The sequence below is a fragment of the Heteronotia binoei genome, chromosome 2 (genome assembly GCF_032191835.1).
Source record: "Heteronotia binoei isolate CCM8104 ecotype False Entrance Well chromosome 2, APGP_CSIRO_Hbin_v1, whole genome shotgun sequence".
NCBI classification, from domain to species: Eukaryota; Metazoa; Chordata; class Lepidosauria; order Squamata; family Gekkonidae; genus Heteronotia; species Heteronotia binoei.
In genome coordinates, this window is record NC_083224.1 from 49,506,261 (window position 1) to 49,524,869 (window position 18,609).

General features: G+C 42.6%; 1 protein-coding gene across 1 annotated transcript in view; it reads left to right on the forward strand.

The window, feature by feature from the left end:
• PTPRT (protein tyrosine phosphatase receptor type T) overlaps nucleotides 1–18,609 on the forward strand; it is a 1,094,059-nt gene that overhangs the window by 1,035,255 nt on the left and 40,195 nt on the right. Inside the window, exons 24-27 of the mRNA XM_060230934.1 lie at nucleotides 1,279–1,315; nucleotides 5,344–5,441; nucleotides 7,847–7,963; nucleotides 8,850–9,004. Of these exons, the coding sequence (XP_060086917.1) occupies nucleotides 1,279–1,315; nucleotides 5,344–5,441; nucleotides 7,847–7,963; nucleotides 8,850–9,004 (407 nt within the window). The remainder of the gene's footprint in view (nucleotides 1–1,278; nucleotides 1,316–5,343; nucleotides 5,442–7,846; nucleotides 7,964–8,849; nucleotides 9,005–18,609) is intronic.

Genomic DNA, 18,609 nt, shown 5'->3' on the forward strand with positions numbered 1-18,609 from the left:
AAAAAAAATCATTTAATATGGCACAGCCTACACATTATATATATATAAAAATCACTGATGCCTGAGTCAGTTTTGACAAGAAACAGATGTGTTGTTTTTCAAATGAGAGGATGTAGATTTCTTCATGTTTAGTCTATTAATGAATTAGCAGTGAAGGTTTTCTAAAGCAAGAGCAGCTGAGTACGTACATGAAAATATTAAGCTGATTTCTAAGTTCTGGTTTTGTATACATTCTTTCCGTTGTTGAAAAGTAAACTCTCCAGAATTTTCCAAAAACTATAATTGAAATTGCAGCATTTCCACCTGTTAATAATTTCACTGGCATTTATTTATGTTGAATGGCTTTTTTCCCACCTAACACCCAAATGGTATCTTATTGCAGATTTGTCAAAAGCCAACCATTGATTGGTGCAGTGGAAAGTGCATCAATGGGAGAAAACAGGTTTCACTTCCAGTTAAAGGGTGGGGAGTTGACTCATCTTGGGGCCCAAAGACCAGATTTCATTTTATTTTCTTCTTCTTTAGGGGAAATTATATGCGAGTTTGCAGTAGTGTTCAATTAAAACAACACAGTCATTAAAAACAAAATACAGCCATTAAGAACAACCCATTGGTTACCCTCCTTTGGGCTCTACTCTCTTCTGCACAGTGTAGTTCCTGAAAATATTTTAAGACACTTTTGAGTCTTGATATCGGAGTATATGAATTTAGGCCACTACACCTTTTTATATGTTGTGTTTGTCTAGTGATTTCTGATGTAAATGTTATGCATCAGTGAACTGCTGAGGCAGAACCATCATTCATGCATCTGCTCCATTCATATATAAAGTGACTGTCATGGGATCTTTGACAGTACAAGAAATATGCAAAATGGTGCACTCAGCTTTTTTCCTACACACCTTAGCTCCCCTGCAATTCATTGGTCTAGCCAGTTTTCTTTATTCTAGGCTCTGACACCAGCAGTGAGCTATAGGGGGAGTAAAGTTCAAGAGGGGAACTATTCAGTGTTCCATTTACTGAGGTCCCCCTGCTTGAGGCTTTATATGTGTTTGGAGCAGACACATAAAGATATTCTATCACAAGAGGAACATAAAGGTTGCTTTTTGGTAGAATGTGTTATTCATTAGCCCACTGCTGAAAATTACCATCAGTATCTACTTTGGAAAATAGTATTAGTGGTGCCAACCGGTAACTATTAATACAGCAAATTTACATCTGAAAGTCCTCCAGAAGTAGAACCTTGTTAATTTTAATTTTTGTCACCTTTTTATCTTCTAGGGATATCATCGACCTCACCATTACATTGCAACTCAAGGCAAGTTTGATTAAGTTGATATAAAGATTTGTAAAACAGTATGTACATCCTGCTTAGAAATCGTAAATCCTCATAAATGAGTTTACCATTCTAGATTGAGTAGAAAATGTCTCCCCTTCCTTTGATACCACTCCTTACAATGGCAACCTTCCAGTACTCTTCCAGTCTCCTGAAAAAGGTACCTCAGCCTGTTTATAACCAGATGTACAAACTGTATGCACAAATCATACTGTAGAATACCAGACTGTTCTGCTGCTGTTCTAGTTAGATTGTTGGGCTAGAACAGGAGGCTTGGATTAAAATCTTTGCTGTCTCATGAAGTGCCCTTGGTGATTTGGCCAATCACTTTCTGTCTCAGTCTAATTTACTTTACATAGTGGTTCTGAGAAACAACATAAGGAAAAAATACATATACCAGCCTAAGAAAGATAGATAATAATTGTAATATGTTATAGGTCTGTGTGCACTCTAACATCCTTCACAAGGATAAATCCCATTGATACAGTGGCAATGAGGAAGGACTGTATGAGCTGGTCTGCCATGTTGACAAGCACTTCTTCTTGGTGATGAGTTAAGGACTGATGAACATGTATGTTTTTAGGTCTTAATAGGTTCTTTTATGTTGAGGGCTCCTGCTTAATTCATCGCAGGATTATTTTTTCTAAAAATCCTAATTCGCATTATTCTTCTATGCCAATATTTACATTGATTCTATTCTTTAGACAATTAGATGGAAAGTCAGTTTTTTAAAAACTCCATTAAAGTTCATTTATTCATTTGAATTTTTTTTTTAATCCTTTTAATTTCTCAAAATAGTGAATGTGCTGGCATTATGATGTATCGTTTTAATTTTCCTCAGTATGGAAAATGAGAAGTAGGAAACCAGTGGTTCTATCAAGAATGAATGTTTGTATGTCATTTTTGTTGTTGTTGTCATTAGACATCAACCCACCAAAGTTTTTTTAATTGATCAAGATGATCTGATTAAATTGATCAGCATTTATGAATTCAGTTTAAATCAGCACAGTCTTACTTTAATCATTTTCACACACAGAGACAGTCATGCACCTTCTTAGCTGAGAGAGTCACCTCCTCCAAGATCTTGATACTTAACAGAACCTTTGAAAAAATCAGTACCCATTGCCAAGCAACTATTCTGACCCATTAGCTAAGCAGTCTGCAGCCTCTTTTTCAATCTGTGTGTGACTCTGGAAGAAGAAGATATTGGATTTATATCCCGCCCTCCACTCCGAAGAGTCTCAGAGCGGCTCACAATCTCCTTTACCTTCCTCCCCCACAACAGACACCCTGTGAGGTGGGTGGGGCTGGAGAGGGCTCTCACAGCAGCTGCCCTTTCAAGGACAACCTCTGCCAAAGCTATGGCTGACCCAAGGCCATGCTAGCAGGTGCAAGTGGAGGAGTGGGGAATCAAACCCGGTTCTCCCAGATAAGAGTCCGCACACTTAACCACTACACCAAACTGGCTCTTCCTACGTGGTTGGAAAAATACCAGAAATTCCCATTTAAGTATCTGCTACTTGAAGATAATTTTTGAGCTGCATATTTGAAAGTGGATTGGGACAGGCATCCTTTTGAAAGTCTTGTTTGCTGCGTTACGGGAGCTATGGACATCCACTTACGAAAGAAGAAAAAATTTGTTTACTATTCTGAACTGTAATTGGAGTTATTGTGGTGTCCTCCTGTTTTGTATTCTGTGCTTTGAAGTTCTGTATTTTTGGAATTCTGTCTGTCTGTTTCAATCTACTAATTAGATGTGATAAGACTTTAAGAGAATTGTGTAAACAGTTTACTCCGGAGGCATTGCCTTTTTCTCCTCTCATCTGGAGGCTAGTAACCTAGGACAGGAAGAGAAATTTTAAAAATATACTGAGAAAGAGAAATGTGTGTGAGAGAATAAAAACACTACTGTGGTGTCAGTTTCTGCTGAAACATTTTAAAAAATCTGCACAGCAGTAACCACTTAGAAGCCTTGCTGTGCAGCAGGCTCACCTTGGCCACCCATTTTCTATAAACACTTTTGGGTACCAGGGAAAGTACTGGAAGCAGCCATGGTGTCCATGGGAGACATATTAGGGAGCCCTGCACTCCCTAACAAAGGCATGTTCAGCCAATATTGGGAGCAGTATGATTATAGATCACAATGGTATGATCCTCTGAGGGAACACATCTAGTTAGGAATCATAATGACACCTCAAGTCACATATGCCTAAAAGAAGCAAAGACAGTGAATGATTTTTTTAAAGATAAAAATCATGGGGGTGGGTGGGGGGTTATGACAGAACTAAAATAGGATTTCAATAGGCCATAGAAATATGCTGCTGTTACTCAAGGTTTGACAAGCAATCATATGAGGTTGTATTTTTTTCTATGTGCCATGGTGTAGAAGAAACTATTAAAAAATAACCATAGGAGGGCTTAAGCAGATGAACCTGAATTTTATTTATTGATTTTGCATCTCTCAAAATGATGCATGTAATTGGGGTGGCTACAGAATATGTCAGTATAGTCATTTTGTTGCCATCATTGGCTCATATATTGTTTCCTCCCTGCCACAAGGCTAGTCTGCATGGAGGATTTAATCTGGCCCATAGTTATAGACTACATACAAAAAAAAAAAACTTCCTTGTTGGGATACTCCATTTGGCAGATCATAAGATTTGCATTGTACATACTTAGTCGAGTTGCATGGAATTCTGCCATAAGTAACAACACACAACTGGACTGGCTCAAGGGCTAAACACAATACAAGCAGCACTTTCCTACACTATCGAAAACTGAAAGGAGGTAACACCTGTGAACTTGCAGGCTTTCAAATATTCTGTTACTACACTAAATTACACATACTACTTGCTAATTGTAAGGGCTATAAAACTCATGGGATACACACATGCAAAGTGTCAAAGCTCTGAGACACAAGTTGATAAGGCTGGGTACAGACTACAGAGGGTTTTTTAGAACCAGTCTGTGATATGATAGAACTAATGATGTCCAAAAGCATATTAAAAAGTGCTATCTGTTTGAAAGAAAAAGGAGACTAAATATATATATTCATGAGCACAACAGCTTCATCATAATACCTTCAAGTATTGGGGGTGGTAGGGTAATTTATGCCCAGTTGAGTAGAAACACCCCCCCACACACACACACACAAATCTCTAATTCACTGATTTTTGTAATTATAATATTATCCTAAGATATTTATTTATGCTAATTTTAGCTTGCATTTCTCCACAAAAGACACAGAATGATGATGACTCAAAATGAAGTAAATAAATATTTTTATCAATACCCCATAATCCAATCCAAACTTCTGACCAATAACGAAGTTAATACTTCTGATAAATTGCAGCAATGTAACCTTTGGTTTTGAATTTGATCAAAAATAAATATTTGCAAACGCATTACACTTAAAAAAAATCTTCAACATTGTTTGGCAGTGTATCTTAGTGTGTGTGACAGATTGCAAATATATATCATGATGTGGAGTGAAGTTTCAGTTTTTTGGGAAGTAGCTAGCGCCTTCTCCACAAAATTTCATTAAAAATCACGAATACACACATCTACTGAACAATAATCAAGTTGCCTCCCAAAACATTCCTTGCCTAAAATCTTACCAAATAATTAAAGATTCCACATTTTAGCATTGATTTGTAACTGGTAATTCTGCCTAGTCCTAGCACTATTCATTTTATTTTACACTGTGGTTTTCAAGTGGCTTAACGGCCATATAGCTCTTCTAGTTCTCAGAACTGAATAGGGAACACATAAATTTATATCTGTCTGTAGCACATATTGCTTCAGCAGTAGGCAAAGTATTTATCCTGATTACCTGTTTTATTAAAGAGTTGGATTGCTCCACAAACCAAACTTTAAAGAACAGGAAATCCTCTGTAGAAAGGTCAGAATTTCAGTTGGGCAGGGATGTTGGTGGGGAGAAGCAAAAATGTGTTGTTTATTCCAAAATTACTTTTGGGATGTCCTTTCTCTTTCATTCTTTTACCCCTCAGGACCGATGCAAGAGACAGTGAAGGATTTTTGGAGGATGATCTGGCAGGAGAATTCTGCAAGTGTTGTCATGGTTACTAACCTGGTGGAAGTTGGCAGGGTATGATGATTGCCCAAAGCATTCAGTCACTATCTATCACATACAGATAAAGGAATATCAGGCTTGATCCTACAGATGTTCCACTGGCAGAAGGCAGTGGAGGGGCAATCTCTCCTGATTGTTCTCTTCGCTAGAGATCCTGGCACATTCATGACTCTTTTTTGTCTGTGAGGATTCCTCAACCTCCAACAGTGTTTTGGGTGGGGATACAAGGAAAGCTAGGAGAAGGGACTTTAGGGGAAAGATTTGCTTCTACCTGTGGAACATCTATAGAATCCAACCTGTTATGTGGTTACTTCATTTCAACTATTCTGTGAACTGTTTTTTTTTTAAAGGATCAACTATAATGGTGAGTTAAATGTTACTACCACCACTCCTTTTTCCTAGATCTTCAAGCAATTGCCACAACATGATAGTTAGCAGCTCATCATATGGCTAAACCTTCAAATTACTTGCTGCCCATGTGTTTAAAGCTACTATCAGAGCTTTTTTTTTTGTAGCAGGAACTCCTTTGTATATTAGACCACATACCCCTGACGTAGCCAATCCTTCTGGAGTTTACAGTAGTCCATGTACTAGGAGCCCTGTAAACTCTTGGAGGATTGGCTACATCAGGGGTGTGTGGCCTAATAGGCAAAGGAGTTCCTGCTACAAAAAAAGCGCTGGCTACTATAAAGGCTATTGTTAACTACAGTGTGATAAATGGTCTTGTGTTTGCATCCTTAGTTGCTTTCCCTCATGCCCAGAAGCACCTTCTTATTATTATTGGCTCTATCAGACACATCCTAATCAGAGTTATACCATTCTAAGCCCATTTTCTTCAGTGGTATAACTCTGTAACTATTAATGTCAGTGTGCCCAGATATCATTACCTGGTAAGTTTCTGGATAGATTCAAATGACCTACTTTCTTCCATTGTCTGATAGCTCCTTCATACTCTGTCAAGCCTGAGAGTCATATCTGGCTTTCTCAAAGCTACATTTTTAGAGCCTGCCAAATGAACAGTATCTACAAATCTATTCTATGTGAGATCCCTTCAGATGACAAAGCTCCATAGAAACTTCACCATACAGTGATTAAAGCTCATTGTATGATAGAAGGATTAGGTCATTTGAATTATCCATTCAAAAATTTATCAAATGAACAATTTGCTTACTGTTGTCAACATTCTTATTATAATATTATAAAACTTTTAATGTTAATGGGTTTGTATTAACAGTACAGCAGGTATGGTTGGTTGCTATTTCAACAAGTTCTACAACATACATTTCAGAGTATGTTGTAGTGTGCAATCATACCAGCACCCCACAAATGACACCATTAAATTTATACATGGGTATAATTTTTTTTTTAATGGCTGATCTGTGTCATCAAAGTATTCACTCAAATTCTAACTGTAAGTTGCTATTAGGACAGTACACTGACTACCAAAATTTGGGGCAGCACTACCTTAGCTCCACACTTGGCCAGTGTTCCTGCTGACCTTGGTTATCATAGTATGCATGTTAACTGTGCTGAGAGGTGCCAAGTCTCACCTCCTTCCCTCAGTTTTCTGCTCAAGCAACTAACAGTTGTTCATCTCCAAGACCTTTCCCTGCACAACCATCTGTGCTGCTCAAACAAATGACAGACTGTTTTAGGAGTGATCTGTCATTGTTAAATGCCTTGGGCTGCTAACCAACTAGGCCTACCTGTGTTCTTAGAAATCCACACTGTTCCTGCTATCCCTAGTTACGGTTGAACCATTCATAAGGCCACACTTTCTTGTGCTGCTACCACCTGGAACAGCAAAAAAGTAGGTCCCGATTCAGAGCTAATCTGAATGAGATCCTCAGAATTCCTTTTTGCCCCATAACAGCAAGCAGTTTTCCCCAAATGGGAGAGTGCACGGGTTAGCATACACATCTGAATGGGAGGGGTAGCTCCTACTTACAGGCTTCTTGCTCTCCCCTCAACAGCTCATCCTGTGATGCTTCGTGCTACGCTTGAGTTAGAGGGTCTGGCGTAACATTTGTGGCTCAAGCAGATCCTTGAATAGCAATATGATTCCATTGATTATTCAAAGTGTTGTACCACAAGTGTGGACTGGAAAATAAAATCTTATAAGCCATAAAGTGCTTTCCTGGTCACAACAGCTACTAAAAATTATACCATATTCATCTCCTTGGACATATAATTTATGATTTTTTTCCTTGTAATAACACTATGCCCGGTTCAGCATGGGAGCCAGTGCATATTGATGGAGTCACATGTATTTTAAAGCATTTTGATAAATACCTGATTTGCACCACTGTGGATGAATTGTTGTTTCAGATTTATCCATAGGCAAGACATGTAGGGTATGGGTTAGGGCAAGTTTTGCTTTATATTACATATTATTTTCTTTGTGATCTTTCTTGGTATAGGTCAAGTGTGTTAGATACTGGCCAGATGATACAGAGGTCTATGGAGACATTAAAGTCACCTTAATTGAGACAGAACCACTGGCAGAATATGTCATACGCACTTTTACAGTCCAAAAGGTGAGTGGATTTCCTTTCTAGTCCTTTATTACCCCGGAAGATCTCTTTGCTTTGTGTTTCTCTATCCTTAGTCTCATTGAATGAAAAGGATTCCTAAAACTAATGTTGGGGTTATACGGTTGAATCTAAATTAAGTTGGCCATTTCCACTGATCCACCTTGCTGCTGCAGACACCCCTCATTTTGTTTCCCAAGAGCCAGCATGGCATAGTGGTTAAGACCGGTGAACTCTTATCTGGAGAACTGGGTTTGATTCCCTATTCCTTCACCTGAAGTCTGCTGGCTGACTTTCAGCCTGTCACAGTTCTCTCAGAACTCTCTCAGTCCCACCTGCCTCACAAGGTGCCTGTAATGGTGAGAGGAAGGGAAAGTGATTATAAGCTGCTTTGAGACTCTTTAAGGTAGAGAAAAGCAGGGTATAAGAACCAACTCTTCTTCTTATCCCCAGGAGCATCAGCAGCATTTCATGGAGATGGTTGGTGCTGCAGTTGGAGGCAGGAAAGTTCCATTCCAACTCAAAATATGCAAAGTTTGCTGCAAACTTTAGTTCTTTCCTCTGCCTCCTTGTTACTGATGCACATGTGCATGTGGACAAAACACTGCAGAAAAGCAATTTTTGATGTTACCATGATTGTATTGAAGTTGCTTTTCATAGTGCTTCTGTTGATGGTAATGGGTCCACATGTTCAGTGCTAAAACACCACACATTCAATCGTGTCAAGTTTGTTTTTGTACAGTGTTTTATCAGAACACGTATGTGTAGCTAATGTCAAGGAGAAAAAGATATTAATGAAATGAACAATGAGTAGGCACAGAAATGACAACACAGTGATTAACATTGTGGAACATTGTTATAGAGAAAAAGAGAGATTGTTTTATTTCCTCAGAAAGGCTATCATGAAATCCGAGAGATTCGGCAGTTCCACTTCACCAGCTGGCCAGACCATGGGGTTCCTTGTTATGCCACAGGCCTCTTGGGCTTTGTTCGACAAGTGAAGTTCCTCAATCCACCAGAGGCAGGGCCAATTGTTGTGCACTGCAGGTATACAGTTTGTTTCTCTGTCATTTCTTGCTATTCATTTTCACAAGTTGTACTTGCTTTCCTAACCTTGTTGCAGAGAATTACAGGTGCAAGGATCTCTGCGACAGGGTCCTGCACACATCCTCCTGAATTTGCTTCATTTAACCTGCTCCAGATTAATTTTTTTCAGCCAGGATATAGTGTAATATAAACAAAGAACAGGAGAAAACAAGGAAGTAGGAGTGATGTATGCTGGCCTTTCAGTGTAAAGTGATAGCACAAACTGCACATTGTTGTATAATCTACTTGATTCTTTGGTATGCCAGTCACTGATCACAAGAGCTACATTATTTGGACAGAAGAATCATAATCTGGTAATATAACTATTGTACATTTAAAAGGTTTTGAAACCAATTATTATAAATCTAATTTATTTCTCTCTGTATCCCTCTTTCTCTCTTGTGCTTTTACTGTTATATTTTTAACTTCCTTTCACTCCAAAGATCTCATGATGGAACACATGGTTCCCGCCTCCTCCATTTTTATCTTCAGAACAACTCTGAGGTTGCATTCACACTGCACTAAATAACGCATTTTGCAACTGGATTTTTACTGTGTAAGAGTAGCAAAAATCCAGTTGCAAAACGCATTATTTAGTGTAGTGTGAATGCATTCTGAGTGGTAAATTAAGCTGAGAGGGAATAACTGGCCCAAGGTCACACAGCAAGCTTCATGGCCAAGTGGTGACTTGAACCTGAGTGTCCCTGATCTCAGTCTGTCATCCACGCCATGTTGACTCCAACCCTGTTCCCACGTTACAGTGAACACGCATACAGTTTGTGTACATTGTACGCTTGATATTTTATTATACTTGTGGAAAGTAACTCTCATGGTTCACTCAGGCTGATTCCTCACTCACCTTGCTCTGGGGCAGGCTTCTATTTCTGTGCAGAGCAAGCTGGCGATTTCACACCAGCTGCTCCGCACCGCCATTTTGCGCAGGGCAAACCTGCTTTTTGCCGCGCCGCAGTGTAAACCTGAAAAAACAGGTTTACACTATGGCGCGGCAAATCGCTGGTTTGCCCCGCACAAAATGGCAGCATGGAGCAACTGGGGCGAAATCACCAGCTTGCTCCACACAGAAATGGAAGCCTGCCCTGGAGCAAGGTGAGTGTAGAATCAACCCAAGTGTGTGTAGAGCTGAGTGTGTGGTTTAAACCCCACTTTTATCCGGTGTGTGGTTTATCCCCACTTTTGTTTCATTTTGTACCAAGAATGCATATTGGTTCTTTCTTACAAACAGACATATTGTGTTGCATGCAGGGTGTACATGAATACACTGTAAGATGGGGCAGGGCTGCTGATACAAAGGGACCAAGGGGGTGTACATGCACCCACACATGCACCTCCAACTCTGGGCTTTACAGAGTCTTCATATATACAAATTGCAAACTGATGTGGTGTCTTGCTATAATGTGACCATTGTTCTAAAAAAGAAATAAGGGTTAACTTTTAGTAACTTTAAATGCATAGATTGAAGGCAAGACTGGAAGGAAATTTTAAAGGCTGTTGGCAATCAAAGTATTGGCAAGTCATAGTAAAACACTTGAAATATCTGCTTTGGCAAGTCCTAATGAAACAATTACTAAGATTTTTTATAATTAAAGATGCCAATTATAGGTTGTTTATTTAAAATAGTTGTGTGGAAGTGTGTGTGTTCCTGAAGAACATAGGAAAAAGGATTAAGGGAGGGAAAGAGAATAGAAAGTAATGCAAAGAGAAAGCTTAGGGATCTGAGAGGGAGAGTTATGCTAGAAACACAGAAAAATGGGCTGGCAGAAGCCAGAGAACCAGTATCTGGAGATGGGGTTTGGAAGAGCTGAAGCTGGGCTCCATAGCTGTGTCAGAGCAATGGGGAGGAAAAGCATAGGGAACATGGGCCATAGTGAGAAAAAAGAAGGGGAGATTAAGAAAAAGGGAGAAGTTTGGTCATAGGTACCAGTCTTAAAGAGTGTGTGCTGTCTCCTTGGTGGTGGAGGAAGGATTAAATGGAAAAACCTGACCTGAATTGTATGGTTAAATTACAGATCTTATATACCTAATCTCCAGCCACTGCAGAGGGATTCCTGTGTTACTTTTTGCAGTCAAATTAAATGATCTGCTAGTTTCAGGCTTCAAATAAACTTATATCCTTCACTAGTATGTTTACCACACAAGCTGATTGTGACAGGACATAGTCCTGATATAAAGAGCCAGTTGGATCTGCAAGACTTAGATTGAAATCCTTCTGTACCATGGAAGCTTGCTGGGTGACCCTGGGCCAATTGCACACTTTCAGACTAAACTATCTAATAGTGCTGTGAGACTAAAATGGAGGAAAGGAGAACAATGTAAGCCCCTTTAGGTCCCTGCTGGGGGGAAAGACAGAGTATAAATGAAGCAAATAATGAAATAAAATAAAAAATACAGATTAACTCAAACACAATGACTGGATCTTTGCTTACAGATTTGTTGGGGTTCAACTTCAGGAGACACCCAAACTGCGACCTGGTCAGGGCTAGGGGTCTCAACAGACTGCTCCCCTGCCATTTGCGGGCGAGAGACCCAGCCCCCAGCTGGAGCTGTGTGACACAGCTCCCGCCAGGCCGGTCCAGCAGGGAGGCATGCCCCAGAGGGACGCACGTCTCAATGGAAGGCACCCTCTAGTCGAGCCTCCAGGACGGTCCGCACCCCGGGTCACCAAACCCCAAGGTTGATCATGCCAGACCCCTAATTCCCCAAAAGGGGGATGCTTCATGGTCCTCCTCTAGCCGCATAATACCCTAAACCCAGAAAAACCTGCCACCACTAAGGCCAAGTCTCAACTTAGGGCTTAGCACCCACCAGGAGGCCCAAGACCACCCGCAACCCTTGCCGGAGATCTCTCAAGAAAAGCATATTACCCTTTTCTGAGAGATGTACCCCATCTCCTCTGTAGAGGTCAGGAAATTCCATAGAAATGTCCGGATGGGACAAATAGTGGCCCAACCCCCTTTCCAATGCCTTCCTAATTTTCTTATTAACTTTGTAGCGTGCCCTCTCAATGGCTGCAGGGTCCCACACACTGCGGCAAACAAGTCGAGGAAGCATGGCTGACCAAATTATAGTGGTCCAAGGACGCTCCCTAATGTATTGAAAATCCTGCCGAACCTGCCAGACTAAAGCTTTGCCTTTTACTAGCCTGAGATCATTCCCTCCTAAGTGAATAATTAAAACCTGAGAAGGAAGGCTCATACTCCCTTGGAATAACGAAAGCAGCAGGCCCGGCCACTGAAGGCCCCGGCGCCCCTGCCACTCGATACAAGCATATTGGCTGAGTCCCAGCTGAGAGCCGACCGAAGTTCTCCACGCCTGATGAGCAGCCCAAAACACATGGCTATGGCCACAGACGAGAACTCGGCTCCTCTGGCCAGGAACAACAGCATCTAAAAAGAAAAAAAAAACAGTCAAACAAGAACATAACCAGTAACATATTAGCCAAACAAGCCAAACTAGGGACTGAGCAAAGGTCAAACATAAGATTTGTAAGCAGATGAGCGCCAACGGCCCAAGCGCTGAATGGAGAAAGAAGGATACCCCAGGGTGGCAGCTGTCGAGGCCACCCCAATTCTAAAGGAATGAGTCCCAAACCGCATCCCAGACAACCCCAGCTCACTTAAAGCCCGTGACATCACAGCCCAAAACTGATGTTTCATCAGTGGGTTCCCATTATCGTGAGAGAACAAAAACCCCTCGTGCCCCTGAACTGCCAAATAAACAGCCAACGCGGCAACTGGGCACAGCTCAAGCTCTGAACAATTGCCAAGCTCAAGCACGGTACCTTTTTGATACTGATCCGTCTTAGAGTGATGGACAGTAATCACCGCCTTACTCTTAGATAACCTCAAATCCCTTAGCAACAGAGCATTACCAGAAACATCGTTTCTAGATCATGCCACTAGCTCACTGACTGTAAGGGCCCCGAAAAAAGCTACTAAAGACACTGTATGAAACAAAGATGCCTCAAAATATGAAGCGCACACCATGCCCCAAACCCCCTTCAGGCCCTTAAGAATCAGAGGGGACATAGGTTTCCAAGTATCGAGCCTAGGTCCAGCCTCTCTGGCCCACCCCTCCAGCATTTTCCGAAGACGAAAATCAGCTGTTTCTTCCTTATAACCCAGCGCCTTACTAGCAAAACCAATGCATACAGGCGCCTCCTAATGGATCACATGGCCATTCCCTTACATCAAAGCGAAACACAGTAGTGGAGCAACTGCTCCACCAGGAGAGGCCAAATGATGCGATACCCTACCTTTAGGACTTCAGCTCTAAAGTCCTCAAACTGCCGCACAACCTGTTTGTAAGACTTCCTGGTGCTAGGTGCAATGGCTAGGCCATTGCTCTGCAGGCCTTGGCTCTCCAATCAGCCATAGCTCCTGGGGCACTGGCACCACCTCTCGGTTGGCATCCGAGGCCAGCTGATGAAACCTCTCCGGCTGTTTACGAGAGAGAGCGTCAGCCACTCCGTTACTCATCCCAGGGATATGCTTGGCTAAAAACAATATGTTAAGCCTCAGACAACGCAGAGTGAAGGCCCTCACCAACCTCATAACTCGTTGAGATTTGGATGAAAGAGAATTAATGACATGGACTACCGCCATATTATCACGCCAAAAATGAACAGTGCGATTGGCCATATCCTTCCCCCATAGCCAAACTGCAACTAGAATGGGAAAGAACTCGAGAAACGTAGGATCTCAGTTCACTCCTACCTGCCTCAAGGAGTCTGGCCAGCTATCAGCACACCAGCCCCCAGCCGTGGAATGTCCGCAGAAATAGACTCCAAAGCCCAAAGACCCAGCAGCATCAGACATGACCTGGAGCTCAGCTTCAAGCCTCATATCATCTTTCCAAAAAAAAGACCCCATTAAAGGACTCCAAAAATTCTTGCCAAACCCTCAAATCTTCCCTCATGCTGCTGGTAACCCGCGTTCTATACTGAGGCAAGCGTAGTCCTGCCATAGCATCACAGACCCTTCGAAGAAAGGCTCGCCCCGGGGCAACCACTTTGCAAGCAAAGTTAAGATGTCCTACCAGCTGCTGCAACTCAATCAAGGTGATCTTCCGTTTAAGAAGAAAGGAATGAATCCTACTCCTTAGCTCTACTATTTTTTGGAAAGGTATCCTAGACAGCTGTGCCACTGTGTCAATCTCAGTCCCCAAGATGGTCAGCTTTTGGGCTGGACCCTCCATTTTTTCCGGAGCCAAAGGAACCCCGAGTTCTGCAGCCAGCTCTATAAAGCCAGACAGCAGCTGCGCACAATGCCCCGTCCCCTCGGGACCCACAAAAAGGTAATCATCCAAATAATGAATGACGTCCCGTAAACCCACTTTTTCCTGAACAGCCCATTCTAAGAATGTGCTGAAACACTCAAAAGCTGAACATGATACAGAGCAGCCCATTGGCAATGCTCTATCCATGTAAAATTGACACTCAAAAGAAAATCCCAAGAGCTCGAAATCAGCAGGATGCACTGGTAGAAGACGAAATGCAGATTTAATATTGCATTTCGCCAGCTCTGCACCCTCCCCGCAGCGTCTCACCATGGCTATGGCCTGATCGAAGCTGGTATACCTAACGGAGCATAAATGCTCGGGAATCCCATCATTAACAGCCTTCCCTCTGGGGAAGGAAAGATGGTGAATCAAACAAAATTCCCCAGGTGCCTTTTTAGGCAATGGGGATACCCTAAGGTTATGCACAGGAGGATGGGTAAAAGGGCCCAAAATCCTGCCCTCAGCCAACTCCTTGGCAATCTTATCTTTGACAACCTGCTCTAAACCCTTAATGAAACTAAGATTCCCAGACATAAATGGGAACTAGGGCCCCTGAAAAGGGATCCTAAAACCAAACTTAAAACCTTTTAGCAGGTAAACACTGTCAGCCCTTCGCAGGTACCTAGACAGCCAGTGCTCAAGAGAACCTGCCTTTATTGGACTGGGCCCCTTTTCCAGCCTGATATGTCCCTCCTCCCCCTTCAGGCTTCTTTTGGTTCTTGTATACTCGGGCTTTCGGGCAGTTATTGAAGGAGTGAGACCCACCACACATGGGGCATTCATGCTTGAACCGGCAAGCCTTTCTGCTACACACTTTCTGAGAATCGAACTCCCAACAAAGCAGGCGAGGTTGAACCACCTGCCCTGCAGAACTGTGGGAAGAGCCTGACAATGCTGAGGAGGTTGCAGCTGACCTGCTCACCAAATGACCGCTATCAAAGTGGTCGCCTAAATTTGGCTGTGCTGGAGACATGACCTGCAGCCACAGCTGCTGGTGAATATGGTCCCGCTGAAGGGAAGGGTATAAAGTGGCCCTCATCCTGAATTCCTCGTCATACTGCATCCAGGCAGGCCCGCTAAACGTCATGTACCCCTTATAAATTATGTCCATGTATTGGATAAGGGCAGCCGCCCTTCAAGGCTGAGCCCGTGCAATCACCCCAGCGCAAGTAAAAAAACCCGGAAGCCAATTTGCCCAGGTCCGCTCCACTTCACGCTTCTTCAGCTTTCCTTTTTCTTTTTCATCTAACTCCTTTTTATCCTTTTTTTTACAACTCCCGAAGAAGGAGGGAAAAACTATCCACATACTCACCCTTTAAGATTTTCTCCTTTGTTGCGAGTAGCAAATGGTCCCCCAAAGGCAAAGCTACATCCCCAAAGGGCAATGCCGTAAAAGGGACCATCCCATAAGGAGAGGGGGTGCCCCAATTCCCCATAAAAGAGCCTGCAATACCCTGCTGCCCCACACCCAGCCAAGCCCCATGAGGGCCACATTGTCCAACTGGCCAAGCCCAATTTGAGAAAGAGCCTGTGCCTGAGGGGGAAGCAAAACCTCTACTCACAGCAGGGATGCCCTGCCCATCCGGTGAGGCAGGACCTCAAGGTCCCCATGGCCAAGCCTGCCCAGCATATGCCTGCGAATTGTCCCCAGCCTTACCCACAGATCCAGCAGGAACCAGCATTGACCCAACTCCAGCAGCTCCTGAAGATGACACCGATCCCACATCTAGACCACCAAGACCCATGGCACTGCCAGTGATGAATGCACCAGATCTGCCCTCAAGGATAGACAACCTGGTTAACACATTAGCTTGGAGCCCCCTTTTAGAAACCCTTTTCCCCTCCACCCTTTCTGAAGGAGGAATACCCGTCATCTGTTCCAGAGCCTGCAGCCTTTGCATAATGTTATCATTAACAGCCACATCACCCTCCTCAGCAGATGACGAAAACGGGGATGGAGGCCTCTTGGCAGGAGCCTTAGGGACCTTAGGCACCGGCTTTTTCCCTTTAGACCTACCAGACCCCTTTCCACTGGACATCTTTATAACCTAAGGAAGAACCTCAAAATGGCTTCCAAACAAGAGCCTCCTAAAATGGCCGCCTTCCTTAAAGAAGACAGGGGATCCAATATGGCTGACACCCCAGACAATTACAGGGAAGCGAACAAATGGCTGACCCAGTTAAGGCAACAATCCCCCTAACTCCTGCCGGGAGTCCCAGCCTCCAACAAAAAATCCCTTCCCTGCCAAAAGGAGGGAGAGGGCACGTCACCCCAAGCAAAAGAAAGAATAAAGAGCAATACTACAGCCTTATAGAAAGCTCCCTCAAGCAGCCACTGACGACCTGAGGAGCTCGTTCAACTTAGCCACAGATGAGCCAGGGAGCCCCCAGCTCCCACACAGGAAGACCCCTGACTGCTAAAGTGGCCACCACCGCACCCAGAGGCACACTGATGCCGACGCAAAGAAACGGGGCCTCCTCTCCAGCGCAGAAAAAAAGCGCCGCGCGAAACACGCTCCTCGCCCGGACTGATCTTGTCTGGGACTGAAGCAGGAAGCGGAGGTCTGGCCATTACAAAGTGGCCACCACCGCACCCAGAGGCACACTGATGCCGACGCAAAGAAACGGGGCCTCCTCTCCAGCGCAGAAAAAAAGCGCCGCTCGAAACACGCTTCTCGCCCGGACTGATCTTGTCTGGGACTGAAGCAGGAAGCGGAGGTCTGGCCATTACAATGGCCTGACTCTGCCCCCTAAAATACGTGCCCAAACGGGCCGCCAATCCTCCCTTTCCTCCCAGGGAGGCAAAGCCTGCTAATGCAGCCTAGCAGTGTTGCTGCAGGCTGCAAGCATCAAATTGTGATTAGGATTAACTCAGGCAGGAGACTAAATTGTTCCCATTGAATTACTGGGGATTGTCCTAAACCCTGTAAGTCTTCTGCAATATTTGTCTTTCTCCACTGCAAACACTGACTCTTCTCTAGCTGGCCAGAATCTCAAATGATGTTAGCTGATCAGGATGTTTGCTTTTAGGATGAATCTTCTTGCAAAGGGTGCCTAAAACACTTTGTGTTTTAACCGATTTTAGCTGGCAATTTAATAACTTGTAAGACTAATCAAAGACTGCTTCCCATCCTGGCTTTTTGTGTTTTGTGCTCTGCGTCTGAAAGTGAGGTGGGGGTGGCTTTACCATCATAAAGCACTAGATAATTATAGGGGTCATGGCTGTAACAAATCTGGGTTTCTCCCAAGAATGCTACAATGTTCAGGTAATTCAGTATTTTTCATTTCAATATCAGTTTCACACAACAATTTGATATTGTATATTTTAGGTATACTGTTCTATTCTATACTTCATGCCACCATAGTATTTATTAAGATAGTGTCCCCATATTTAGGTGCTTATTGATACTTGCTTTTTAGAGATTATTGCTTTTTAATAGTATTATTTGTTTGTTTGTTAATTTCTATTCCACCCTATCCTGCAGGAGGGCTCAATAAATTTAAACAAGAAACAATGAAAATGTAACAATGAATTTAAACAGTTAAAACAATAAAAACAATTAAAATTACTCCATTTCAGGTGGAAGAGCATTATTTGGGCCATAATACATAGCTGGGACTGATGATATCTCAAAAGATCCAATGTTGTCTTCCAATGTTTCACATTTAATATTTGACTATCAAGATTCTCCGTTTCAAACTCAGTTTAAAAGCAGTGTGCAAACTGATGTTCTCCTCCTGTTTGACCCATAGTCCTTGAAGCAGTATTGTGGCACAAATCTTATGTCTTCCATTCAGTGCATACAGTATACCCATCATAGTAGTAATTAATTAAGCAATTATCTCCAATGCTTCACTGGATGATAATATTGTCGTTCAATATTTAGGAAGTACAGGACTTCTCTAAATATAGAAATATAGAAAATGTATAGCTATTTGTTAAAATTTTGAAAAGAAGAGAGAAGGGGAGACAAAATGCCATTTACTCATGATTAGTCAAATGAAAATGCCCTCTTCCCTCCTAGTTTTTGATTAATCTGGGCCACTAATTCATAGTCATTCTATCTCCTTGCTTTGTTAGCATTTCTTGTATCTAAAGTTTCTCTAGGCTCTGCGGTGAGGGGAAAAGAAAGACTTTCTACTTTATGAGCAGTTGGTAGATCACAGTAGAAAGGAGAGATGGTACAATTTTTCTGTTTGGATACATGTTCAGCCACTCCTGAGCTTTAGTATAAAGTATGTAAACACATGAAGTTGCTTTTTATTGG